Here is a 26,890-nt window from a genome sequence, read left to right as displayed (position 1 = left end):
ACCAGAACACTGTAAGTTAAGTCAGCTTCTTATTTAGAGAGAGTATCACAGAATCATAGAAGTTACAACATGGAAACAGGCCCTTCGGCCCAACATGTCCATGTCGCCCAGTTTATACCACTAAGCGAGTCCCAATTGTCTGCACTTGGCCCATATCCCTCTATACCCATCTTACCCATGTAACTGTCCAAATGCTTTTTAAAAGACAAAATTGTACCCGCCTCTACTACTGCCTCTGGCAGCTCGTTCCAGACACTCACCACCCTTTGAGTGAAAAAATTGCCCCTCTGGACCCCTTTGTATCTCTCCCCTCTCACCTTAAATCTATGCCCCCTCGTTATAGACTCCCCTACCTTTGGGAAAAGGTATCTCATTGATAACCCTTTCCAGCTTCTCTCCCCAGTCTAGTCTCACTGGCCTCCACACATTCTGCGACGGACAGGGCGACGAAACGACATGCAGTTACTCTACCTGAGACGGCTCCGGGACAGATGTGCACGTGTGACCCACCGATGGTTGCTGCTTCACCTTCCACTGCACCACTGTGAGGAGGTTGAAATCAGCCTTTGGGGGTTAAACACACAGCTCACCAATTTGTCGTGCTCTACCCTGCTGCTTCGGCACGCTGCGCTACCCCATCAGCAGCCCTCTCAAAAATTAAAACAGTTAGAAAACAAACTCCCCGGCCCCTTTGTTTTTTTTAAATATGTGCTCTCCGTTCAGCATGGAACTCAGCCATACAGACCAAGAAGGTTCCAAGTCTGATTCTGTGCTGACTCGACAAATCCGCCCAAAAGGCCTCCATTTAAGCTTACAACGGGGGGATAACCAGGGAATTGATTTGAAATTGGTTGAAGAATAGCTGATACTTTTTGGATCAGTTATGTTGGGGTGGGAGCTGTTGCAGGGATTGGCGCTGGGATTCCAACGGTTTCTAATTTACACTAAGATTTGCATTCATAAACAAACTGATCAAATTCACAGACAATACTATACTATTAGAGGCTGGGCTTTTTCTCCTTGGAGCAGAGAAGGTTACAGGAAGATTTAATCGAGGATGTTGCCCCTCATGGGAGAATCTAAAACTAGGGGGCGCAGTCTCAGAATAAGGGGTCGCCCGTTTAAGACGGAAATGAGGAGGAATTTCTTCTCCCAGAGGGTCGTGAATCTTTGGAATTCTTTACCCCAAAAAGCTGTGGAGGCTGAGTCATTGAATACATTCAAGGCTGAGTTAGAGAAATTTTTGATCAGCGAGGGAGTCAAAGGGCGGGAAAGTGGAGTTGAGGTAAAAATCAGATCAGCCATGATCTCATTAAATGGCGGAGCAGGCTCGAGGGGCTGAATGGCCTACTCCTGCTCCTATCTCTTATGGTCTTAGGTGTTCAAAATCATGAGGGGTTTTGACAGAGTAAATAAGGAGAAACTGTTTCCAGTGGCAGGAGGGTCGGTAACCAGAGGACACAGATTTAAGGTGATCGGCAAAAGAACCAGAGGGGGAGACGAGGAAACGTTTATTTTACGCAGCGAGTTGTTATGATCTGGAATTCACTACCTGAAAGGGCGGTGGAAGCAGATTCAATAATAACTTTCAAAAGGGAATTGGAGAAATACTTGAAGGGAAAAATTTTGCAGGGCTATGGGGAAAGGGCAGGGGAATGGGACTGATTGGATAGCTCTTTCAAAGAGCCGGCACAGGCACGATGGGCTGAATGGCCCCCTCCCCTGTGGTATCATTCTATGATAGGAGGATCAGTTGAGCCAAGGAGGGAGCTTTGGGAACTACAAAGATGAAATTTAATACGGATGATTGTAAAATATGTCAACATTCAAGATTAGATTGTAAAATATTTCACATAGGATCAACAACTTGCGTTTATTTAGCGCCTTTAACGTAGTAAAACGTCCCAAGGCGATTATCAAACAAAATTTGACACTGAGCCACATGAGGAGATATTAGGACAGGTGAGCAAAAGCTTGGTCAAAGAGGGAGGTTTTAAACAACAACAACTTGCACTTATATAGCGCCTTTAATGTAGAAAGATGTCCCAAGACGCTTCACAGGACCGATTATCAAACAAAAGGAGCGTCTTAAAGGAGGAGAGAGAGGTAGAGAGGCGGAGAGGTTTAGGGAGGGAATTCCAGAGCAGCTGAAGGCACGGCCGCCAATGGTGGAGCGATTAAATTCGGGGAAGAAAAATATGGGTGACTAAGTACTCGGTGAATGAACCCTAGGGGTTTAGTTATTGCTTGAGGTGTCCAACTACCGCGGGGCAGCAATTAATGAAGCAAATAGAATGCTGAACCGCACAGCCCAAATAGTAGAAGAGGAAGCCATGATCTAAACTGTACTGTGCTCTGATCAGACCAACACCTCGAATACTGTCCAGTTCCAGTCATCAAGACATAAGGAAGACATGCAGGCCTTGGAGGCAGTGTGAAGGGACTTGGACTATTCAGCCTTGAGAGGGGGTGACTGGAAGCTGATTTACAGAGGTGTGTAAGACAGTAAACAGAGTAGGAAAAGTAACTTTGGAATACTGCTTCGAACCAAACTGTGTGAAGAGACAAAGGGGCACAGGTTTCAACTAGCAAAAGGCAAATTTAGGAGAACTTTCATCCCACAAAGAGAGATCAGCTTGTGCGATGAAATTCCCTGGGATCACTTAAGAAAAATTGGTTGCTGAGATGGGGAAGGGTTTAGGGGCTTGCTTTCTGCATGCGTGACCGAAAATGGGTCAAACGCCTTCCTCGTCTGTATCTATCTTGTGATTTTCACAGGCAGGGCTCCTCCAATTGGTATCAATACCCCCCTGGGCTAGGAAGTGTTCCAAGCTCCTGATCATTAGCCAATGATCCCCTGCTGGAAGGTGGTGTGACAACAGGATTGGATTCAGCTGTGATATTCCCATGGCGGAATAGCCTGCCACACGTGCACACAAAGAATGGGCACTTGGGAACGGGTTGGCGGCAGCCTTCGGACAGGAGGAGAGTAAACTGTTGGAAGGAAAAACCATCATCCAGGAAATTGATTGGGAGGAGCTATGGAGCGAAATAGTGTGAGGGGGCTAAATTAGCAAACAGTGATGGAATTAGGAGGTTGTTGAAGCATCGAGTGTTAATAACTATCTCTGTCCCTTACACAGTCACATTCAACAACTCCTTCCATACAATTCCCCTCATGAGGTCATTAGCATTCACTGTTTGTACAAAAACATTCAAAGCTCAACATGTACGGCTGGTGAAAAAACAAAAGAACATTCAAAAATATTTGTCATTCTTTCCAACTCAGGGGGTTTAAAAGGGGTTTTAATGGTGAGATTTTCTTGACAGCAATAACCCAGCGATGGGGGTGATGGAAAATAAGGACCCCAATTTTTATAGGTCCCGCCACTCCCTATCTCTGTAACCCCCTCCGTGGCCCTCGCCCCTCCCCCCTCCCTATCTCTGTAACCCCCTCCGTGGCCCTCCCCCCTCGCCCCACTCCCTATCTCTGTAACCCCCTCCATGGCCCTCCCCCCTCCCCCTCCCTATCTCTGTAACCCCCTCCATGGCCCTCACCCCCTCCCTATCTCTGTAACCCCCTCCATGGCCTCGCCCCCTCCTTATCTCTGTAACCCCCTCCATGGCCTCGCCCCCTCCTTATCTCTGTAACCCCCTCCATGGCCCTCGCCCCCTCCCTATCTCTGTAACCCCCTCCATGGTCTCCCCCTCCCTATCTCTGTAACCTCCTCCATGGCCCTCGTCCCTCCCTATCTCTGTAACCTCCTCCATGGCCCTCGTCCCTCCCTATCTCTGTAACCCCCTCCAGCCCTACAACCCTCCGAGATCTCTGCGCTCATCCAACTCGTGCCTCTTGTCCATCCTCGATTTTAATCGCTCCACCATTGGCGGCCGTGCCTTCAGCTGCCTCGGCCCTAAGCTCTGGAATTCCCTCCCTAAACCTCTCCGCCTCTCTCTCCTCCTTTAAGACGCTCGTTAAAACCTCCCTCTTTGATGAAGCTTTTGGTCACCTGTCCTAATATCTCCTTATGTGGCTCGGTGTCAAATTTTGTTCAATAATACTCCTGAGAAGCGCCTTGGTCTGTTTTACTACATTAAAGGTGCTATATAAATGCAACTTCTTGTTGTTCAGTCTACTATGGATTTCAATCTCAGAATTTTTAACGTTTGAGAAAATTAGCTCCATGGTGCCAAGACCCATCAGCCTTGATGATGGTAATATGTTCTCCTCAAAGGTTGCATGAAAAGAACTCTCTGCTACCCTTGATGCTATGATCCCAGGACTTCTTTTTTATCTTAGTAAAACATCGCAAAGCGCTTCACAGGAGCATAATCAGATAAAAACTGACACAGAGCCAAAGAAGGAGATATTAGGAGAGGTGACTTGGTCAAAGAGGTAAGTTTTCAGAAGCATCTTAAAGGAGGAGAGAGAGGCGGAGAGGTTTAGGGAGGGAATTCCAGAGCTTTGGGCCCAGGCAGCTGAAGGCACGGCCGCCAATGGTGGAGCGAAGGGAGCGGGGGATGGACAAGAGGCCGGAATTGGAGGAAAGCAGAGTTTTCAGAGAGTTGTGAGGGAGGGACAGCAGGAGGTGGGTTGGGAGAGGGGCGAGAGGAGGGGCAGGTGAGGGGGGTGTGGGGTGGCGGAAGGAGGTCGGGTGGGGGGAGGGGCGGGAGAGGGGGGTGTGGGGGGAGGGGGCGGGAGGAGGTGCAGTGGGGGGGGAGGGGCAGGAGGCTGTGGGGTTGGGGTGAGGGGTGGGAGACAGGTTGGGGTGGGGGGAGGGGTGGGATTGGGGGAGGGGCGGGAGGAGGTGGGGTTTGGGGAGGGGCGGGAGAAGGAGAGTGAGGGCGGAGGTGGGGTGGTGGAGTGGCAGGATTCGGTGGGGTTGGGGAGAGGGGCAAGAGAGGGGTTGGGGTGGGGCAACAGACTGGAGGAGGTGGAGTGGGAGGAGGGGCAGGAGGCGGTAGGGTTGGGGGAAGGGGTGGGAGAGGGGTTGGGGGAAGGGGTGGGAGAGGGGTTGGAGTGGGGGGAGGGGCAGGAGTGGTGGGGATGGGGAGGGGCGGGAGGAGGTGTGGTGGGGGAGGGGCAGGAGAGGATTTGGGCAGGAGGGGCAGGAGAGGTGGGGTGGGGCGGGAGATGGCTTGGGGTGGGGGGAGCGGTGGGATTGGGGTGGGGTTGGGCGGGAGAGGGGTTGAGGTGAGGGGAGGGCCGGGAGAGGGGTTTGGGTGGGAGGTGGGATGGGAATGGGCGAGTGGGGGGAGGGGCAGAAGTGGGGGTGTGGGGCGGGAGAGAGTTTGGGGGGATGGGTGTGAGAGGGGTTGGGGTGTGAGAGGGGTTGGGGTGGGAGGAAGGGCGTTAGTGGGTTTGGCGTGGGGGAGGGGTGGGAGATGGTGGGGTTGGAGGAGGGGCGGGAGGAAGTGGGGTTGGGGAAGGGGCGGGAGTAGGGGTGCGGCGGAGGGGCGGGAGGAGGTGGGGGAGGGGCGGGAGGAAGTGGGGTGGGGGAAGGGCGGGAGTGTGGGTGGGGGGAGGGCCGGGAGACGAGTGGGGGGAGGGGTTGAGGGGAGGGGCGGGAGGAGGTGGGGTTGGAGGAGGGGCGGGAGGAGGTGGGGTTGGAGGAGGGGCGGGAGGAAGTGGGGTTGGGGAAGGGGCGGGAGTAGGGGTGTGGCGGAGGGGCGGGAGGAAGTGGGGTGGGGGAAGGGCGGGAGTGTGGGTGGGGGGAGGGCCGGGAGACGAGTGGGGGGAGGGGTTGAGGGGAGGGGCGGGAGGAGGTGGGGTTGGAGGAGGGGCGGGAGGAAGTGGGGTTGGGGAAGGGGCGGGAGTAGGGGTGTGGCGGAGGGGCGGGAGGAGGTGGCGGAGGGGTGGGGGGAGGTGGCGGAGGGGTGGGGGGAGGGCCGGGAGACGAGTGGGGGGAGGGGTTGAGGGGAGGGGCGGGAGTGGGGGAGGGGGTGGGGTGGGGGGAGGGGCGGGAGAGTGATTGTGGGGGGAGGGGCGGGTGTGGGTGTGGGGCGGGAGAAGAGTGGGGGGAGGGGTTGAGGGGAGGGGCGGGAGTGGGGGGGAGGGGGTGGGGTGAGGACGGGCGCGCGGGGGGGAGGGGCGTGGTTTCGGCCTCGACGGTTGGGCTCGCGCTGTTCCGCACGTTGTGGCCGTCGCGTGAGTGAGAGCGAGGAGGCGCGCGCCCGAGTGGGAGGGGCGTTGAGAGGGGAGCGCGCGCCGTGCCCGCGAGCGGACCGGGGGGGTGTGTGTGTGGAGTGAGTGAGTGAGTGTGAGCGCGCCCGCCCGCCCGCGTGCCCGCGCCCCTGGACCGTGAGCGCGCCGGCCGGCCAGCCAGCCAGTGATCGAGGAGGCAGCGGGTGGGAGAAGCGCGGAGCGGAGGAGTGTGTGTGTGTGTGAAGAAGATGATGATGATGGCGGAGAGAGGGCGGGTCGCGCTTGTGCCGGGCTCCGGGCTGCCCAAACCCGTGCCCATGAACCTGTTCGCCACCTGGGAAATCGACAGGTCGTCGCCGAGCTGCGTGCCCCGGTGAGTGAAGCGGCTGTGGTCGGATCTTCGAGCCGGGGAGAGGAGCGCCAGCGACCCCTCAGCCCAGCGCCTCGGAGCGGCCGCTTCTGTGTCCGAGCCCGAGACAAGAGACAGAGCCGGGGCTGGGTGCAGGTCCCTCTCTCTGACCCCCTCTCTCTCTGCCAGTCTGTCCCCCTCTCTCTGCCAGTCTGTCCCCCTCTCTCTGCCAGTCTGTCCCCCTCTCTCTGCCAGTCTGTCCCCCTCTCTCTGCCAGTCTGTCCCCCTCTCTCTGCCAGTCTGTCCCCCTCTCTCTGCCAGTCTGTCCCCCTCTCTCTGCCAGTCTGTCCCCCTCTCTCTGCCAGTCTGTCCCCCTCTCTCTGCCAGTCTGTCCCCCTCTCTCTGCCAGTCTGTCCCCCTCTCTCTGCCAGTCTGTCCCCCTCTCTCTGCCAGTCTGTCCCCCTCTCTCTGCCAGTCTGTCCCCCTCTCTCTGCCAGTCTGTCCCCCTCTCTCTGCCAGTCTGTCCCCCTCTCTCTGCCAGTCTGTCCCTCTCTCTCTGCCAGTCTGTCCCCCTCTCTCTGCCAGTCTGTCCCCCTCTCTCTGCCAGTCTGTCCCCCTCTCTCTGCCAGTCTGTCCCCCTCTCTCTGCCAGTCTGTCCCCCTCTCTCTGCCAGTCTGTCCCCCTCTCTCTGCCAGTCTGTCCCCCTCTCTCTGCCAGTCTGTCCCCCTCTCTCTGCCAGTCTGTCCCCCTCTCTCTGCCAGTCTGTCCCCCTCTCTCTGCCAGTCTGTCCCCCTCTCTCTGCCAGTCTGTCCCCCTCTCTCTGCCAGTCTGTCCCCCTCTCTCTCTGCCAGTCTGTCCCCCTCTCTGCCAGTCTGTCCCCCTCTCTGCCAGTCTGTCCCCCTCTCTGCCAGTCTGTCCCCCTCTCTGCCAGTCTGTCCCTCTCTCTGCCAGTCTGTGTCCCTCTCTCTGCCAGTCTGTGTCCCTCTCGCTGCCAGTCTGTGTCCCTCTCTCTGCCAGTCTGTGTCCCTCTCTCTGCCAGTCTGTGTCCCTCTCTCTGCCAGTCTGTGTCCCTCTCTCTGCCAGTCTGTGTCCCTCTCTCTGCCAGTCTGTGTCCCTCTCTCTGCCAGTCTGTGTCCCTCTCTCTGCCAGTCTGTGTCCCTCTCTCTGCCAGTCTGTGTCCCTCTCTCTGCCAGTCTGTGTCCCTCTCTCTGCCAGTCTGTGTCCCTCTCTCTGCCAGTCTGTGTCCCTCTCTCTGCCAGTCTGTGTCCCTCTCTCTGCCAGTCTGTGTCCCTCTCTCTGCCAGTCTGTGTCCCTCTCTGCCAGTCTGTGTCCCTCTCTGCCAGTCTGTCCCCCTCTCTCTGACCCCCTCTCTCTCTGCCAGTCTGTCCCCCTCTCTGCCAGTCTGTCCCTCTCTCTGCCAGTCTGTCCCTCTCTCTGCCAGTCTGTGTCCCTCTCTGCCAGTCTGTCCCCCTCTCTGCCAGTCTGTCCCTCTCTCTGCCAGTCTGTGTCCCTCTCTGCCAGTCTGTCCCCCTCTCTCTGACCCTCTCTCTCTGCCAGTCTGTCCCCCTCTCTCTGACCCTCTCTCTCTGCCAGTCTGTCCCCCTCTCTCTGACCCTCTCTCTCTGCCAGTCTGTCTTTCTCTCTGCCAGTCTGTCTTTCTCTCTGCCAGTCTGTCTCTCTCTCTGCCAGTCTGTCTCTCTCTCTGCCAGTCTGTCTCTCTCTCTGCCAGTCTGTCTCTCTCTCTGCCAGTCTGTCTCTCTCTCTGCCAGTCTGTCTCTCTCTGCCAGTCTGTCTCTCTCTCTGCCAGTCTGTCTCTCTCTCTGCCAGTCTGTCTCTCTCTCTGCCAGTCTGTCTCTCTCTCTGCCAGTCTGTCTCTCTCTCTGCCAGTCTGTCTCTCTCTCTGCCAGTCTGTCTCTCTCTCTGCCAGTCTGTCTCTCTCTCTGCCAGTCTGTCTCGCTCTGCCAGTCTCTCGCGCTCTGCCAGTCTCGCGCTCTGCCAGTCTCGCGCTCTGCCAGTCTCGCGCTCTGCCAGTCTCGCTCTCTCTGCCAGTCTCGCTCTCTCTGCCAGTCTCGCTCTCTCTGCCAGTCGGAGTCTCCCGCCGCCTGCCTGCCTCTCCCACCACCAGTCTGTGTCTCTCACTCTGCCAGTGACTGTTTCTCACTCTTTCAGTCTCTAACTGCCAGTTACCATGTCACTCTGCCAGTTCCTATTTACTTTGAAAGTCTCTGGCTCTCACTGATGGTATGTGTACCAGACTGTTTCGATCTGCTTTTCTTTCTCTGTCTCACTTTATGTATGTCCTTCACTGTACCAAGCTGTTCTCTGTTTTCCATACTTTCTCACTGTATGTCTGTCACTAAACCCCTTATTCTGTATCTCTTTCTAACTCTGTATCTGTTACTCAGTTTGTGTATCTCACTATATCTGTCTCTCAATTCATCATTGTATCTGTCTCTATCTTTAAGATGCTTCTTAAAATCTACCTCTTTGACCAAGCTTTTGGTCACCTGTCCTAATATCTCCTTATGTGGCTCGGTGTAAAATTTTGTTTGATAATCGCTCCTGTGAAGTGCCTTGGGACGTGTTACTACGTTAAAGAAGCTATATACAGTAAATGCAAGTTGTTAGCTGTGGCCATTCCCGTATTTCTATCTGTGTTAGTCACTGCGTGTCTGCTTCATTGTATATTTGAGTCACTAAATCTTACTCCGTGTTACTGTCTCTATATATCTGTCCCACTCTTTGTTTATCTGTGTTTCACTCTTTGTATATCTGTGTTTATCTATGTGCATCTGTCCCTCGTGAGTGTGTATATGGTTCTGTGTGTGTATATATATATATATATATATATATTTGTGTATGTCTTATTCTTTTTCTGTCCATTTGTTTCTCTCGCTGATTATCTCATGCTGTTTCTGTTCCTAACTATGTCTGACTCAGTGTGGGTATTTTTAACCTAACCTGACCGGCGGGAAAGTGATGGGATCAAGACAGCCTCCCATTTTACACCTCACCCAATTTTACTCCATTACTGTCAATGGAGAGTAAAATCGGGCGAGGTGTAAAACGGGCGTCCAATCCAAACCGGCCCCATTTCCACCACACGGGTTAGCTTAAAATCCGGGCTTGTGTTTCTGTCTCTTGTTTTGATGTTCTTGTTTGCTTATCTGTGTATTTCTGACCTATCTTTCTCTTTGTGTTTCTGTCTTTGATTTTATATCTTACTGCACATTTCTGCCTCATTCCGTGTTTGTCGGTCTGTGAGTCTCACTACATTTCTCTGTTCTTCTTTGTTTCTCTCCCTCTCTCTTTCTGTTTCTGTCCAGCTGTGTGGGACTGCCCTCGCCTGGTTCCACTGATGATCCGACATCCAGTCCTGGATGAGCCCCAATTTCCTCCAATTAACATTGGAAAGATCAAAGCCATTGTCTTCGGCCCACGCCAAGCCCTGTTCCCTTGCCACCGATACCATCCACCCTCCCTGGCCACACTCAGGCTGAACCAGACTGTTTGCAACCTTGGCATCCTAGCTGAGCTTCTGACCCCATATCCTCTCCATCACAAAGACCACTGACTTCCACCTCCATAGCATTCTCCGTCTCCACCCCGCCTCGCCTCAGCTTATCCGCTGCTGAAACCTTCATTGATGCTTTGTTAACTCCAGAATAGACTATTCCAATGCTCACCTGGCTGACCTCCCATCTTCCACCCTCCATAAACTTGAGCTCATCCAAAGTTCTGCTGCCTGTATCCTAACTCGCACCAAGTCCCATTCACCCATCACTCCCTGCGCTCACTGACCTACATTGGCTCCCGGTCCACTGCCTCAATTTTAAAATTCTCAACATTGTGTTCAAATCCCTCCATGGCCTGGCCCCTCCCTATCTCTGTAACCTCCTCCGCCCTAAAACCCATCAAAAACTCTGCGTTCCTCTAATTTTGCCCTCTCCCTTCGCCCCATGATTGGTGGCCGTGCCTTCAGGCCCTAAGCTCTGGAATTCCTAAACCTCTCTGCCAATCCATCTCTCCTCCTTTAAGACCCTCCTTAAAACTTGCCTCTTTGACCAAGCTTTTAGTCACTTGTCCCAATACCTCCTTCATTGTCTCATGTCAATTTACGCTCCTGTGAAGCGCCTTGGGATTTTAAGGGAGCTATATCAATGCAAGATATTGTTGTTGTCCTTGCTAATGTATCTTGACTGCAATTCTGCCTCTCACTCAAGATTTTAACCCCTCGCCCGTCCATTTCCTGCCCATCAAGGGTTAAAATCAAGGTCTCTGTTTCTCCCCTTATCTATTTTCTGGCTGTGTTTCTGTTCCCATGTGTCTTTCTCTCTCATTCTGTGATTCTGTTCCTATGTCTATCTCACGGATACGTTTCTTTGTCTGCTGTCTGTCACTCACTGTTATTCCGGCCTGGATAAAAGGACCGCCTTAGTGTCTTCTGCCAGCATTTAGTGTCCAATTTGTCTGTTTCCTACAACAAAAATCTTGCCCCCTCCTCCCTTTTATCTTCTTGTCTCCCCCTGACAGACTCGCGTGAAAGAATCAGGACAGGTTCAGAGCGAGAGACATGCTGAGATTCAGCTGCCAGCGCAGACACTTGTGCAGATAGATCATTATCTTTTTAAAGGCTTTCCTTTTTGTGTTTTAATTAAATCCGTGCGCCTTCGATTCTAGTCAGACACTGTTCGTGTCAGAATCATTGGCTCATGGGGAGAGTAGGACAGACATTCAAGATTTTATATTCTCTAAAACATGTTCCCCAAGTTGCTTCATTTGAGTTCTAAAATGCCTCTGGAAACAATGCAATCGCTGTGTTTGTGGAAAATATCGCTGTGTGCACTGTGTTTTTTAAAAGGGTTTTTAGTCGATGCTGGGCTTCCATGTATGACAGTGTATCGAGAGGACTACACTGGTATTACTACGCGGTTTTCCAGCACAGTCACACACGGGTTTGTGTCTCATTTTCACGCGGTTGCCAAGCATGAAACGAAGAAAGAAATTGATTATCGACCGATGCTGGTGTACAAAAGACTTTTACTTACACCAACACGTGGGAGTGGGGGCGTTAGAAATCGAGTACAATTTTCAACATGTCGCGGTCAATTTTAATAACGGCGATTCTCTAAAATGTTTTCTAGGATTTATATTTTTCATGCTGTAATTAATATTCACTTCAGTGCCTGCTGGCGTCTGTAGTGGGAGTGGCGCAGACGCTTAGGTCCTCTTGCTTTGGGCAGTCTTACTGGGCTAATTTTGTAACGACAACTTGTCATTTTGACTGGACCTATTGGTCGCTTTATTTCTTGCAGTTTGAGAGATTTTTTTGGATATATTGCCTCCCCAGAGCTTACATTCATTGAACAACCCACGAGTCATTCATTATACAACTGTAGTGTGATCGAAGAATGTATTATTTCTAAAAGTTTGGTTTCGAAATATTTTTCTTTAATGAAGTGCTGGTAACTGTTTAACTTGATTGTGTTAATATGGTAGAAGTTCACGTGATTTAAAAATAAGTTGTGTAATTTATAAAATAAGGTAATATAATTGGTGCAGCTGCTGATATTAGGGATACCGTAATGCATGCCAAAAACTCTCCAATTTAAATCCTGTAAAAGTACGAAAACGATGTTCACAACTTATAGTGAATTTACTGAAACTTTGCCATATTTCACTTATCAGTTCATCTCTGATTGTGGGGTTTTGCGATATATAGGAAGCCAGTATTTGGCTTTTATTTGATCATCAGTTTGCACGGGTGTTTAATTTGTGATGTTAAGTATCAGTACGGGTCGATTTTGGTTTGTGACAATGGGTTTATTAATGAACACTAACCTCTCCAAGGCAGAGCCGTAGGGTGTTTAAACTTTTCTCTCGCTTCATTGTTTACAATGAGATCACTCAGGCACGATAGCACAACAGCACAAGTTTATAATACAATTGAAGTAGGTTGGAATCGGTAGCTTTCACTGTGTATGTACAGTTCAGGGAATGCACATAATGGTGCTTTGTAGGATGTGAAGATTATCTTAAGTTCACCCTCTTCTGGTAATGACCTCAGACTTGGTGCATATAAACAGGATCTTTGCTGGTCTTGATCAGCATCCTGCCTCAAAATGTTCCCTAGACCAGCATCAGACATGCAGGAAAAATCTAACCCAGCTGTGCGCTTTTTAGTCTACTTTTTAGTCTTTCTCTCTATTTAGAAGTGGCTTGAAAATCCGATATTTGCTTTTCTCCTTAAGAAGAGATCAGAAGTCAATACCCAAATCTCTGTAAACGCAAAAGAAAAGCAAATGGAGCTGTCAGATGCCAATTACAGGATCTACAGTATATAGCAATTATTCACTGAGCCCTTAGGCCGATCTTAGCATTTAAAATATTTTATTACATCTTAGGATGTACACCGATGTGCAAGTATTGATATGCTTAAGCACCATTAACCCTTTGTAGTAACAGTTTGTATTAACGCAGAAGCACTTTGACTTTGCAATGATGCAAACTGTGTAATGCACATTGGGGTGTCGAGGCCCCCAAATCCAGCAGTGATGTGAGGTGGTCTCACACCAGCTACAGCCATAGTCAGAATTAATGAAAACACTGTGTAGCTCACTATGAAAATTTGTTCATCCTGGCTGCAGTGTGGAGAAGAAAAAGTGAAACTGCTCATGAAATGGTAATGGTAATAGTATGCCAGGCCAGAATTAAACAGGAGTCTTACTGTTGATATTGATAACAAGAAAAAAAATGTAAATGGTGGAAACCTGACATAAAAGTGTAAAATGCAGGAAATGCACAGCACCTTGTCAATATCTAATAGACACGGAGCATTTACGAATGTATGCCTGTCTTCTGACAGACCTGCTGATTATTTCCAGCATTTTAGTTTTTATTAAGTTTTTGGATTTATATATCACCTTATCTCATCTCAGAATCATCTCAAAGCATTTCACATACACTTTGACTGTTGTCAGTAAATGTGGCAGATGTTTTGCACACTAAGTCCTACAAACAGCAATGAGAATAATCCTCAATTCAGCAGTTCTTGGTGTTGCTGTTTTGCTACTAGTACCATTGTGTTTTTCTTTAAAAGCTAACAAAGAATTAGTATCGCTAATATATTTCTTTTGCTTTTTAAATTTTTAATATTTGTGTTTAAACTATGCTTGATGATATCATCAGTGCTACTACCTGGCAGGTGGTACTGAGGGTGATGTTGCAAGGGAGCTGAATTAACGTGCATACAGTTGAAATCATACAATTACTTGAACAACCTGAACTCGCAAAGGCATCTTCTGATGTTCAACTCCCTTTCACTATTAGTCAGTAATCCTTTCCATTCTAACTTCAGCAACATTGCTCACCTCCCCTTATGCTGCTACCCTCGTCACTTCCAGGCACAATTTCTCTTTCTGAAATATCTTTGTGCTCCAACTATCCTCAGGCCTGAGTGACATTGCCAATTATATTTTGTAGGCCCATGCCCACTGGGAACAATTAAGAATGCCCAAAGTCATTTCACATAGATCCCTTATACCTAGCACAGAGGACATTTACATCCCATTAGTCTGGACTGGATTTGAACCCAAGGCATAGTGGGGTTTGATCCACTTCACCACTCATTTCCCTTAGCTCAACTCTAATGGTCTCCTAGCTGGCTCCCCACTTGTACTATTCACAGACTAAAACTCATTCAGAATACTGTGGCCTGCATCCTCATCTGAGCAAAGTCTGGTGCTCTCGATTATCCCAGTCCTTTCCAAGCTCTGCTGGTTCCCCCTGCACAGTCAATTGATTTGAACATCCTCTATGCCCACCCTCAGTAATCTCCTCCCTGGCTTACCGAGGCTGCTGTTTGGGGACCAGCTGAAGAAACCTGTGTTTTTTAACTACATGTACAGACACTTTGCTCACATGTGCATGCACAGCAGCATTTTTTGAAGTATTTTTAATCTTCAGGTATTTTTGGCCAATGCCTGCACAGCAGCCAAGGTAATTTAGCAAAAACCCATTGCATATGGCTACGAATAGGTCATGGGAGGAAGGATATAGTGCTGGAAGTGACACGTCTTTTGTCATACGGGATTTGGAAATTAATTAGTTCTGTCTGTTTAATGGCTCATTCCCTCTTGAGCTCAGAGTTGCTTCAGGAGTGAGACCATTCTTTATGGTACAGCTCCGGCAACTCTCTATTTAGGCATGATGCGTGAACTTGCTTGCAAAATGGACATTAAATTCAGAAAATTAGCATGCAAGTTCAAAGTCCTTTTGCATAGTAAACTTCGTAGAATTGTTTAGATGCAGATCTTGGCTCTTGTTCCAAGCACAACCATTGTAGATCAGATGAACGCAAATTTGATCTGTATCTGCATATTCTCCTCTTCCTCCTCCACTCCCCCAAAAAAACCTCCTTTCTATAATGCTTAATTTTAGTTTAGTGCAAACCATCAACAGTAAATGCTGAGATATACCAAATGGCTTGAACTTTTTAGTCCAATAGTACTTTTGGTTAGTCATTCATGAATGGCCTAGTCATTTAATGATGTCTAGTCATTTAACAAAGAGTTTTAAATGTGTTCCTAGACTATTCTTCAAGATGAAAGGAAGCTGGCACCAGTATAGACTAGGTGACTGGCAATGAAGTATTTGTCAATGATCTCATTTCAGCATGGAGTGCCAAACTCCCAAATCCGCTACACTGTTCAAAGTTTTTGCTTGTTCTAGCACAAGTGTATGCATTAGCTGGAGCATCAGTATCAGAACGTGTCCAATAATGATAGTGGTAGTAATGGAATACTCTGTATGTTGGTACACAACATGGAATACTATTTTGGTATACTGCATGGAATGTCATTAAATACAAATAGAACACTGTGTTTTGGAACACCAAGCAACAGCAACAATAATGACTTGCATTTATATAGCATCTTAAAAGTAGGAAAACATCCTGTAGCACTTCACAGAGGCGTGAGGAAAGGAGATGGATGCTATGCTAAAAAAGATGCTGGGAGGGCTGACCAAAACCTTGGTCAAAAAGATGGGTTTGAAGAAGGGTTTTAAAGGATGTAATTGAGGCGGAGTGCTGGTAGGGTTTAGGAAGGAGCATGTGGCTTAGGCAGCTGAAGGCACAGCTGGCAATTGTGGGGGAGAGAACAAAAGAAATAGCAGCAGGAGTAGGCCGTACGGCCCCTCGAGCCTGCTCCGCCATTTAATCAGATCATGGCTGATCGTCTACCTCATCTCCACTTTCCTGCCTGATCTCCATATCCCTTGATTCCACGAGTGTCCAAAAATCTATTTATCTCAGCCTTGAATATAGTCAATGACTGAACATCCACAGCCCTCTGGGGTAGAGAATTCCAAAGATTCACAACGCTCTGAGTGAAGGGGTTTAAAAATTCCTGAGGCATTGGCACCGATTCTGGGAAAGGTGGGACCTGTACAAGCTGGACGAGTTTCACCCAAGCAGAACTGGGACCAACATTCTCGCGGGGGCATTTGCTAGTCCTGTTGGGGAGGGTTTAAACTCGTATGGCAGGGGGATGGGAACCAAAGGGCAGGTACAGATAGGACAAATTCAGACCAGGAAACAGGAAGTAGAAAAGCAGTTGGTGACGTAGTTAGCGACTCAGAAAGGCAAAAGAAGCAAAGGTTAAATAGTGTTCAGCGCAGGAATTTTGACGGGGTTAAAGGGGATATACTTCAATGCAAGGAGTATTATAAACAAAGCAGATGATCTAAGGGCTCAGATAGACACATGGCAGCACGATATCATTGCTATAATGGAAACCTGGCTTAAAGAGGGGGATAATTGTCAGCTCAATATCCCTGGATATAGAGTTTTCAGGCAGGATAGAGTGGGTGATAAAAAAGGAGGGGGGGGGGGGGTAGCATTATTGGTTAAAGAATCAATTACAGTTGTGAGAAGGGATGATGTGCTAAATGGATCATCAATCGAGGCCTTATGGGTTGAGCTAAGAAATAAAAAAGGGGCAGTCACACGACGAGGAGTGCACTATAGACCCCCGAATAGTGAAAGGGAGATAGAAGAACAAATATGTAGGCAAATTTCTGAGTGCAAAAATAAGAGGGCAATAATAGTAGGGGACTTCAACTACCCTAACATCAACTGGGATTCAAACAGTGTGAGGGGCACAGGGGGTGCAAAATTCTTGATCAGTGTCCAGGAGAACTTTTTTAGCCAGTATGTGACACGCCCAGCAAGAGGGGATGCAATTCTAGATTTAGCATTATTATGAAAAAGGACAGAGTTAAATCAGGAGTAAACGTTTTAAATTGGGGGAAGGCAAATTTTACGGAAATAAGAGGTGATTTGGCAGAAGTGGACTGGACACAATTACTTGAGGAGAAATCAGTGGCAAACCAGTGGGAGGCACTAAAAAGTGAAATTCTACGGGTACAATGCAGACACGTCTCCTCAAAGAAAAAGGGTGGCACTGCCAAATTTAGAGCCACCTGGTTGTCGAGAAATATACGGGGCAAGATAAAGCAGAAAAAGAAAGCTTATGACTGTCATAGAAAACTAAATACTGTAGAAAGCCTAGAGGAGTATAGAAAGTACAGGGATGATGTAAAAAAGGAAATAAGGAAAGCAAAGAGAGGGCATGAAAAAATATTAGCTAGTAAGATTAAAGAAAACCCAAAGATGTTTTATCAGTACATTAAGAACAAGAGGATAGCTAAGGAAAAGGTGGGACTTATCAGGGATGATAAGGGGAACTTGTGTGTAGAAGCAGAGGATGTGGGTAGGGTTTTAAATGAATATTTTGTCTCCGTATTCACAAAGGAAAAGGATGATCCGGAGGTAGTAGTTAAAGAGGAGAGGTGTGAAATATTGGATAAGGTAAACACAACGAGAGAGGAAGTACTAGAGGGACTGGAATCTTTGAAAGTTGATAAGTCACCAGGGCCGGATGGATTGTTTCCTCGGCTATTGAAGGAAGCCAGGGAGGAAATAGCGGATGCTCTGAGGATCATTTTCCCAATCCTCACTAGATACAGGGGAGGTACCGGAGGACTGGAAGACTGCAAACGTAGTACCATTTTTTAAAAAGGGTACGAGGGAAAGGCTGAACAATTAAGGCCGGTCAGTCTTACTCGGTGGTGGGCCAAACGATTAGAATCAATACTGAAAGATAGGATAAACTGTCACTTTGAAAGGCATGGTTTAATCAGGGATAGTCAGCATGAATTTGTTCAGGGAAGGTCATGCCTTATAAATCTGATTAAATTCTTTGAGGAAGTGACAAGGAGGATTGATGAGGGTAGTGCAGTGGATGTTGTCCACATGGATTTTGGTAAGCCATTTGACAAAGTCCCACATGGCAGACTGGTCAGAAAGGTAAAAGCCCATGGGATACAGGGAAATGTGGCGAATTGGATCCAAAATTGGCTCAGTAACAGGAAACAAAGGGTAAAAGTCGATGGATGTCTTTGCGAATGGAAATCCGTTTCCAGTGGTGTGCCACAGGGCTCAGTGTTGGGTCCCTTGCTGTTTGTGGTATATATTAATGTTTCGGACTTGAGTGTAGGGGGCATGATTGGCAAATTTGAAGACAACACAAAAATTGGCCGTGTAGTTGATAGTGAAGAGGATAGCTGTAGACTCCAAGAAGATATCAATGGGTTGGTGGAGTGGGCGGAAAAGTGGCAAATGGAGTTCAACCCGGAGAAGTGTGAGGTAATGCACTTAGGGAGGGCAAACAGTAAAAGGGAATACGCAGTAAACGGGATTATATTGAGAGGGGTAGAGGAAGTGAGAGACCTTGGAGTGCATGTGCACAGGTCCCTGAAGGTGGCAGTACAAGTAGATAAGGTTGTGAACAAGGCATACGGAATGCTCTCCGTTATTAGCCGAGGTATAGAATACAAAAGCAGGGATGTAATGATGGAACTGTATAAAATGCTGGTAAGGCCACAGCTGGAGTATTGTGCGCAGTTCTGGTCACCACATTACAGGAAGGACATAATTGCTCTGGAGAGAGTGCAGAGAAGATTTACAAAAATGTTGTCAGGGCTTGAAAATTACAGCTGTGAGGAGAGATTGGATAGGCTGGGGTTGTTTTCCTTGGAGCAGAGGAGGCTGAGGGGAGACTTGATTGAGGTGTACAAAATTCTGAGGGGCCCAGATAGAGTAGAAGTACCTGTTTCCCCTAGCGGAGAGTTCAAGAACTAGAGGACATAGATTTAAGCTGATTGGCAGAAGGATTAGAGGGGACATGAGGAAAAACTTTTTTACTCAGAGGGTGGTGGGTGTATGGAATTCGCTGCCTGAATTGGTGGTGGAGGCAGGGACCCTCAACTCTTTTAAAAAGTACCTGGACCTGCACCTAAAGTGCTGTAAGCTGCAGGGCTACGGACCGGGTGCTGGAAGGTGGGATTAGAACGGTCACCTGGTTGTTCTTCGAGTCAGCGTGGACACGATGGGCCGAATGGCCCCCTTCTGTGCTGTATCTTTTCTATGGTTCTATGAAGAAATTCCTCATCTCAGTCTTAAATGGCCGACCCCTTATCATGAGACTATGCCCCCTCATTCTGGACTCTCCAGCCAGGGAAACAGCCTCTCAGCGTCTACCCTGTCAAGCCCCCTCAGAATCTTATATGTTTCAATGAGATCACCTCTCATTCTCCTAAACTCCAGAGAGTATAGGCCCATTCTACTCAACCTCTCCTCATAGGACAACCCTCTCATCCCAGGCAAGTATATCCGTCCTTAGGTAAGGAGACTAAAACTGTACACAGTACTCCAGGTGAGGTCTCACCAAAGCCCTGTACAATTGTAGTAAGACTTCCTTACTCTTGTACTCCAACCCCCTTGCAATGAAGGCCAACATGCCATTTGCTTTCCTAATTGCTTGCTGTACCTGCATGCTAACTTTTTGTGTTTCTTGTACAAGGACACCCAATTCATAGAATCATAGAAGTTACAACATGGAAACAGGCCCTTCGGCCCAACATGTCCATGTCGCCCCGTTTATACCACTAAGCTAGTCCCAATTGCCTGCACTTGGCCCATATCCCTCGATACCCATCTTACCCATGTAACTGTCCAAATGCTTTTTAAAAGACAAAATTGTACCCGCCTCTACTACTGCCTCTGGCAGCTCGTTCCAGACACTCACCACCCTTTGAGTGAAAATATTGCCCCTCTGGACCCTTTTGTATCTCTCCCCTCTCACCTTAAATCTGTGCCCCCTCGTTATAGACTCCCCTACCTTTGGGAAAAGATTTTGACTATCGACCTTATCTATGCCCCTCATTATTTTATAGACTTCTATAAGATCACCCCTAAACCTCCTACTCTCCAGGGAAAAAAGTCCCAGTCTGTCTAACCTCTCCCTGTAAGTCAAACCATCAAGTCCCGGTAGCATCCGAGTAAATCTTTTCTGCACTCTTTCTAGTTTAATAATATCCTTTCTATAATAGGGTGACCAGAACTGTACACAGTATTCCAAGTGTGGCCTAACTAATGTCTTGTACAACTTCAACAAGACATCCCAACTCCTGTATTCAATGTTCTGACCAATGAAACCAAGCATGCTGAATGCCTTCTTCACCACCCTATCCACCTGTGACTCCACTTTCAAGGAGCTATGAATCTGTACTCCCAGATCTCTTTGTTCTATAACTCTCCCCAACGCCCTACCATTAACGGAGTAGGTCCTGGCCCGATTCGATCTACCAAAATGCACACCGCTGGACACAGGCATCCAGTTTGAAAAACAACCCTCTACAACCACCCTCTGTCTTCTGTCGTCAAGCCAATTTTGTATCCAATTGGCTACCTCACCTTGGATCCCATGAGATTTAACCTTATGTAACAACCTACCATGCGGTACCTTGTCAAATGCTTTGCTGAAGTCCATGTAGACGACGTCTACTGCACAGCCCTCATCTATCTTCTTGGTTACCCCTTCAAAAAACTCAATCAAATTCGTGAGACATGACTTTCCTCTCACAAAACCATGCTGACTGTTCCTAATTAGTCCCTGCCTCTCCAAATGCCTGTAGATCCTGTCCCTCAGAATACCCTCTAACAACTTACCCACTACAGATGTCAGGCTCACTGGTCTGTAGTTCCCAGGCTTTTCCCTGCCGCCCTTCTTAAACAAAGGCACAACATTTGCTACCCTCCAATCTTCAGGCACCTCACCTGTAGCGGTGGATGATTCAAATATCTCTGCTAGGGGACCCGCAATTTCCTCCCTAACCTCCCATAACGTCCTGGGATACATTTCATCAGGTCCCGGAGATTTATCTACCTTGATGCGCGTTAAGACTTCCAGCACCTCCCTCTCTGTAATATGTACACTCCGCAAGACATCACTATTTATTTCCCCAAGTTCCCTAACATCCATGCCTTTCTCAACCGTAAATACCGATGTGAAATATTCATTCAGGATCTCACCCATCTCTTGTGGTTCCGCACATAGATGACCTTGTTGATCCTTAAGAGGCCCTACTCTCTCCCTAGTTACCCTTTTGCCCTTTATGTATTTGTAGAAGCTCTTTGGATTCACCTTTGCCTGATCTGCCAAAGCAATCTCATATCCCCTTTTTGCCCTCCTGATTTCTCTCTTAACTCTACTCCGGCAATCTCTATACTCTTCAAAGGATCCACTTGATCCCAGCTGCCTATGCATGTCATATGCCTCCTTCTTTTTGACTAGTGCCTCAATCTCCCGAGTCATCCAAGGTTCCCTACTTCTACCAGCCTTGCCCTTCACTTTATAAGGAATGTGCTTACCCTGAACCCTGGTTAACACACTTTTGAAAGCCTCCCACTTACCAGACGTCCCTTTGCCTGCCAACAGACTCTCCCAATCAACTTCTGAAAGTTCCTGTCTAATACCATCAAAATTGGCCTTTCCCCAATTTAGAATTTTAACTTTTGGGCCAGACCTATCATTCTCCATAGCTATCTTAAAACTAATGGAATTATGATCACTGGTCCCAAAGTGATCCCTCACTAACACTTCTGTCACCTGCCCTTCCTTATTTCCCAAGAGGAGGTCAAGTTTTGCCCCCTCTCTAGTTGGGCCATCCACATACTGAATGAGAAATTCCTCCTGAATACACTCAACAAATTTCTCTCCATCCAAGCCCCTAATGCTATGGCTGTCCCAGTCAATGTTGGGACATCTCTGAACACCAACATTTAATTGTTTCTCACCATTTAAAAAATATTCTGCTTTTCTATTCTTCCTACCAAAGTGAATAACCTCACATTTCCCCACATTATACTCCATCTGCCACGTTCTTGCCCACTCACTTAACCTGTCTGTATCTCTTTGCAGACTCTTTGAGTCCTCCTCGCAGCTTACTTTCCCACCTAGCTTTGTACCGTCAGCAAACTTGGATACATTACACTCAGTCCCTTCATCTGAGTCATTAATATGGACTGTAAATATCTGAGGCCCAAGCACTGATCCTTGCGGTACCCCACTAGTTACAGCCTGCCAACCTGAAAATGACCTGTTTATCTCTACTCTCTGTTTTCCGTCCGTTAACCAATCCTCTATCCATGCTAATAAATTACCCCCAACCCCATGAGCCCTTATCTTGTGTAACGACCTTTTATGTGGCACCTTATCGAATGCCTTTTGAAAATCCAAATATACTACATCCACTGGTTCCCCTTTATTTACCCTGCTAGTTACATCCTCTAATAGATTTGTCAGACACGAGTTCTCTTTCATAAAACCTTGTTGACTCTGCCTAATCATATTATGATTTTCTAAGTGCCCTGTTACAACTTCCTTAATAATGGATTCCAGCATTCTCCCGACACCTACCAAGAGGGAGGTGCGCAGCAAGACACCTGAGTCAGAGGAATGGAATACCGGGGGTGGATTGGGGGGGGGGGGGGGGTTTGTAGTGCTGATCTACAAGGATAAGAGTGATGGGCGAATGCGGCATGGTGCGAGATAGAATATGGGTGGCAGAGTTTTGGATGCGCTGTTGTACATGCAGGGTGGAGGAGGCCCGCTGTGGAATAGTCAGTCTTCGTGATGGAGAGGATATGGAGTTGCAAGCTCAACTCAGGGTCAGATAGGATGCTAAAACTGCAGATAGTCTGGTTCAGCCTGAGACAGTGACCGGGAAGGAGGATGAAGACAACGGCAAGAATGCAGAATTTCTGGCCGAGACCAAAGATAATGGCTTTGGTCTTCCCAATCTTAGCTGGAGGAAATTGTGTTTCATCCAAGACTGGATATTGGACAAGCAGTCTGACAACACGGTGGCAATGAAGGGGCTGAGAGAGGTGGTGAAGTAATGGAGCTGGGTGTCATCAGTGTACATATGGAAGCTAATCCGTCTGCAGATGTTGTCGCGAAGGGGCAGCACGTAGATGAAGAGGAGGGGCTTGTGATGGATTTGATGTCTGATAAATAGTGATCGAACACTGCATTTTGATACATTACAGAATGTTGATAAATACTAATAGAATACTATTTTGATACACTACCTGGAATGTCAGTAAATACTAATTGAACACCATTTTGGCACATCATAAGGTATGTCAATAAATACTAATCGAATGTTGGTGCATTACATGAAATGTTGATAAATACAAATAGAGCACTGCATTCTATTACACCACATGGAATATTGATTAAATGTTGGAATGTGCTATATTTTGATCCATGACATGGGATATCAGCAGCAGTGTTTAAATGTGTATATTGATACATAGCACAGATTCTTGACAACTGGTGTTGAATGCTCTGTATTTTGTTATACTCTGTAGAATATCAATAATGACAATTTAAAATGCTCTGCATATTGGTACAAAGGGTGAAATATCATAAGTGTTTGAGTTTAAGCTGGGAAGTTTCAACATTGGTGTCATTTCAGTAGTTTGTGTTATATATCTCATTTATAATTCACAGTTGCTTTTGAAAATGGCTCTACATTTGCAGTTTTGCACTTCTGCTGATAAAACTACCATAAAAGTGTGGCGTATTGGGGCATGTGCAGTTGTTTAAAGGTTTTTTTTTAAGAAAGACTTTAATATGGAGAGCCAAGGCACTGGGAAGTGCTTTTAAAAATTGCTTTGATTGCAGTGGTTGGGAGACATTCAGACTGGTAGCTGCCATGTTTTTGGCTGTTTTAGTCTTCAATTAAGCTGCCACCACAATTTATGTGGTGGGATAGAGAAGTTGGCTTTCAGGCTGTGCTTTTTGGAAGTCAGTCAAAAAGGTGTGTTTTGTTGGATTTGCCTCAGTTACAGTAGCATGTGTAAGCTATGACTGAGGTATAAATCAAGGCCATTAAAAAGGCAAATCAAGCACTGGGGTTCATTTCTAGAGGGATAGAATTGAAAAGCAGAGAAGTTATGTTAAACTTGTATAAAAGCTTGGTTAGACCACACCTGGTCTACTGTACATGGTTCTGGTCTCCAGAAGAAAGGATATAGAGGCATTGGAGAGGGTGCAAAAAGATTCACAAGGAGGATATCCTTATCAGGAAAGGTTTAACAGGCTGGGACTCTGTTCTCTAGATAAGAGAAGGCTGAGGGCTGACCTGATAGAGGTCTTTAAGATAATGATAGGGTTTGATAGGGTAGACGTAGAGAAGATGTTTTCATTTGTGGGGGAGTCCAAAACTAGAGGTCGTAAACATAAAATAGTCACTAATAAATCCAATAGGGAATTCAGGAGAAACTTCTTTACCCAAAGAAGTGGTAAGAATGTGGAACTCACTACTACAAGTAGCTGAGGCAAATAGCATAGATACATACGCTCATGAGGGAGACAGGAATAGAAGGGTATGCTGATGGGATTAGATGAAGTAGGGAGGGAGGAGGCTCGTGTGGAGCATAAACGCCAGCATAGGCCAATTGGGCTGAATGGCCTGTTTCAGTACCGTAGACTCGATGTGACTCAATGTAGCATGAAAGCTTGCTGTAACTCAGTGTAACTTTCCCCATCAATTTCCCATAATGATATCAACAGTTATAATTTAAACAATTATTTTTAAACCAACAGAAATAGTAAAGCATAACGACATTAATCTTAACTTTGTAACAGAGTGACTTTTCAAATCAATACTAATACAGTGCACTGCAATAATTCAGAATAAAAATGTTTTAAAAGTACTCAAGACTTTCTCACTTAGAATTACTTAAGATCCAAACCTCTTTTTTTTCTCCCCACCCATCCTTTCACTTCTCGTTTGCAGAAGGGGCAGACTCCACTTGAGCTAATATTCGATAGGCACTGACTGTTCTTTGGTACCTCACCCAATTCTTTCTATGCAACCCTAAACAATCAGCATCACTGATATTAGACCTGCCGCCGTTTTGGATTACATGACTCAGTTCTATACTCGGCCATTGGAACTGAGCCTTGAGAGAAGTGTTGAAATTCTAACGGATTAGAAATTTGTCAAGGGGGCAGCAGCTCAAAATGGGCGATAGTGAATCGGTTGCCCGTTTTACAGCCGCCAAGAGAATTGAGCAGAGTGCAAGATGGGCTGTTGATTTGCCATTGCCCGTTAATGCTCAAGACCAATTCTATCCCCACGTGTCAGCACATCAAAATGTAATGAATTGGTTGTGCAATACACCGAGACACCCCGAGGATGTAATAAGGTACTATAGAAATGTAAGTTCCTTCTTAAACTCAGTTTCAAACAATTTTTGGTCTGATATGTTAAACTGTATATTATACATTGATGACTACTATAGAATTACATAGAATGTACAGCACAGAAACAGGCCATTCGACCCAACAGGTCTATGCTGTTGTTTATCCTCCACACGAGCCTCCTCCCTCCCTATGTCATCTCACCCTATCAGCATATCCTTCTATTCCTGTCTCCCTGATCTGTTTATCGAGCTTCCCCTTAAATGTATCTATGCTAGTCGCCTCAACTATTCCTTGTGGTAGTGAGTCCCGCATTCTAACCACTCTCTGGGTAAAGAAGTTTCTCCTGAATTCCCTATTGGATTTATTATTGACTATCTTATGTTTATGGCCTCTAGTTTTAGACTCCCCCACAAGTGGGAACATCTTCTCTACGTCTACCCTATCAAACCCCTTCATAATTTTAAAGACCTCTTAGGTCACCTCTCAACCTTCTGAACCCCAGCCAGTTCAGTCTTTCTTGATATGTATAACCTCTCAATTTTGGTATCATTCTTATAAATCTTGTTTGCGCCTCCTCCAGTGCCTCTATATCCTTTCTGTAATATGGAGACCAGAACTGTACATAATACTCCAAGTGTGGTCTAACCAAGGTTCTTTCGAAACAAGTTTAATATTACTTCTCTGCTTTTTATAGGAACATAGGAACAGGAGTAGGCCATTCAGCCCCTCGGGCCTGCTCCGCCATTTGATAAGATCATGGCTGATTTGTGATCTTACTCCATATAGCTGCCTTTGGCCCATATCCCTTAATACCTTTGGTTGCCAAAAAGCTATCTATCTCAGATTTAAATTTAGCAATTGAGCTAGTATCAATTGCCGTTTGCGGAAGAGAGTTCCAAACTTCTACCACCCTTTGTGTGTAGAAATGTTTTCTAATCTCACTCCTGAAAGGTCTGGCTCTAATTTTTAGACTGTGCCCCCGACTCCTAGAATCCCCAACCAGCGGAAATAGTTTCTCTCTATCCACCCTATCTGTTCCCCTTAATATCTTATAAACTTCGATCAGATCACCCCTTAACCTTGGAAACTCTAGAGAATACAACCCCAATTTGTGTAATCTCTCCTCTTAACTTAACCCTTGAAGTCCAGGTATCATTCTAGTAAACCTACGCTGCACTCCCTCCAAGGCCAATGTGTCCTTCCGAAGGTGCGGTGCCCAGAACTGCTCACAGTACTCCAGGTGGGGTCTATCCAAGGTTTTGTATAGCTGCAGCATAACTTCTGCCCCCTTGCACTTTAGTCCTCCAGATATAAAGGTCAGCATTCCATTAGCCTTATTGATTATTTTCTGCACCTGTTCATGACACTTCAATGATCTATGTACCTGAACCCCTAAGTCCCTTTGGACATCCACTGTTTTTAACTTTTTACCATTTAGAAAGTACCCTGTTCTATCCTTTTTTGATCCAAAGTGGATGACCTCACATTTGTCTACATCGAATTCCATTTGCCACAGTTTTGCCCATTCACCGAATCTATCAATATCGCTTTGTAATTTTATGTTTTCATCTACACTGCTTACAATGCCACCAATCTTTGTGTCATCGGCAAACTTAGATATGAGACTTTCTATGCCTTCATCTAAGTCGTTAATAAATATTGTGAATAATTGAGGCCCCAAGACAGATCCCTGCGGGACTCCACTGGTCACCTCCTGCCAATGTGAGTACCACCCATTATCCCTACTCTCTGTCGCCTTTCGCTCAGCCAACTTCC

The 26,890-nt window shown here is 47.1% G+C and overlaps 1 protein-coding gene across 1 annotated transcript in view; it reads left to right on the top strand.

Annotated features, from left to right (window-relative positions):
- Positions 1-6,254: 6,254 nt before the first annotated feature.
- The window catches only part of si:ch211-126j24.1 (phosphofurin acidic cluster sorting protein 2), a gene marked incomplete at its 3' end in the record, with an annotated part of 536,875 nt that continues 516,239 nt past the window's right edge, over positions 6,255-26,890 (top strand). Inside the window, exon 1 of the mRNA XM_067977559.1 lies at positions 6,255-6,518. Coding sequence (XP_067833660.1) covers positions 6,394-6,518 — 125 coding nt within the window. The remainder of the gene's footprint in view (positions 6,519-26,890) is intronic.

Source organism: Heptranchias perlo, unplaced genomic scaffold (genome assembly GCF_035084215.1).
Source record: "Heptranchias perlo isolate sHepPer1 unplaced genomic scaffold, sHepPer1.hap1 HAP1_SCAFFOLD_160, whole genome shotgun sequence".
Lineage (NCBI taxonomy): Eukaryota > Metazoa > Chordata > Chondrichthyes > Hexanchiformes > Hexanchidae > Heptranchias > Heptranchias perlo.
The sequence above is the reverse complement of the archived record's forward strand: the minus strand, read 5'-3'. Positions and strand labels throughout refer to the sequence as shown.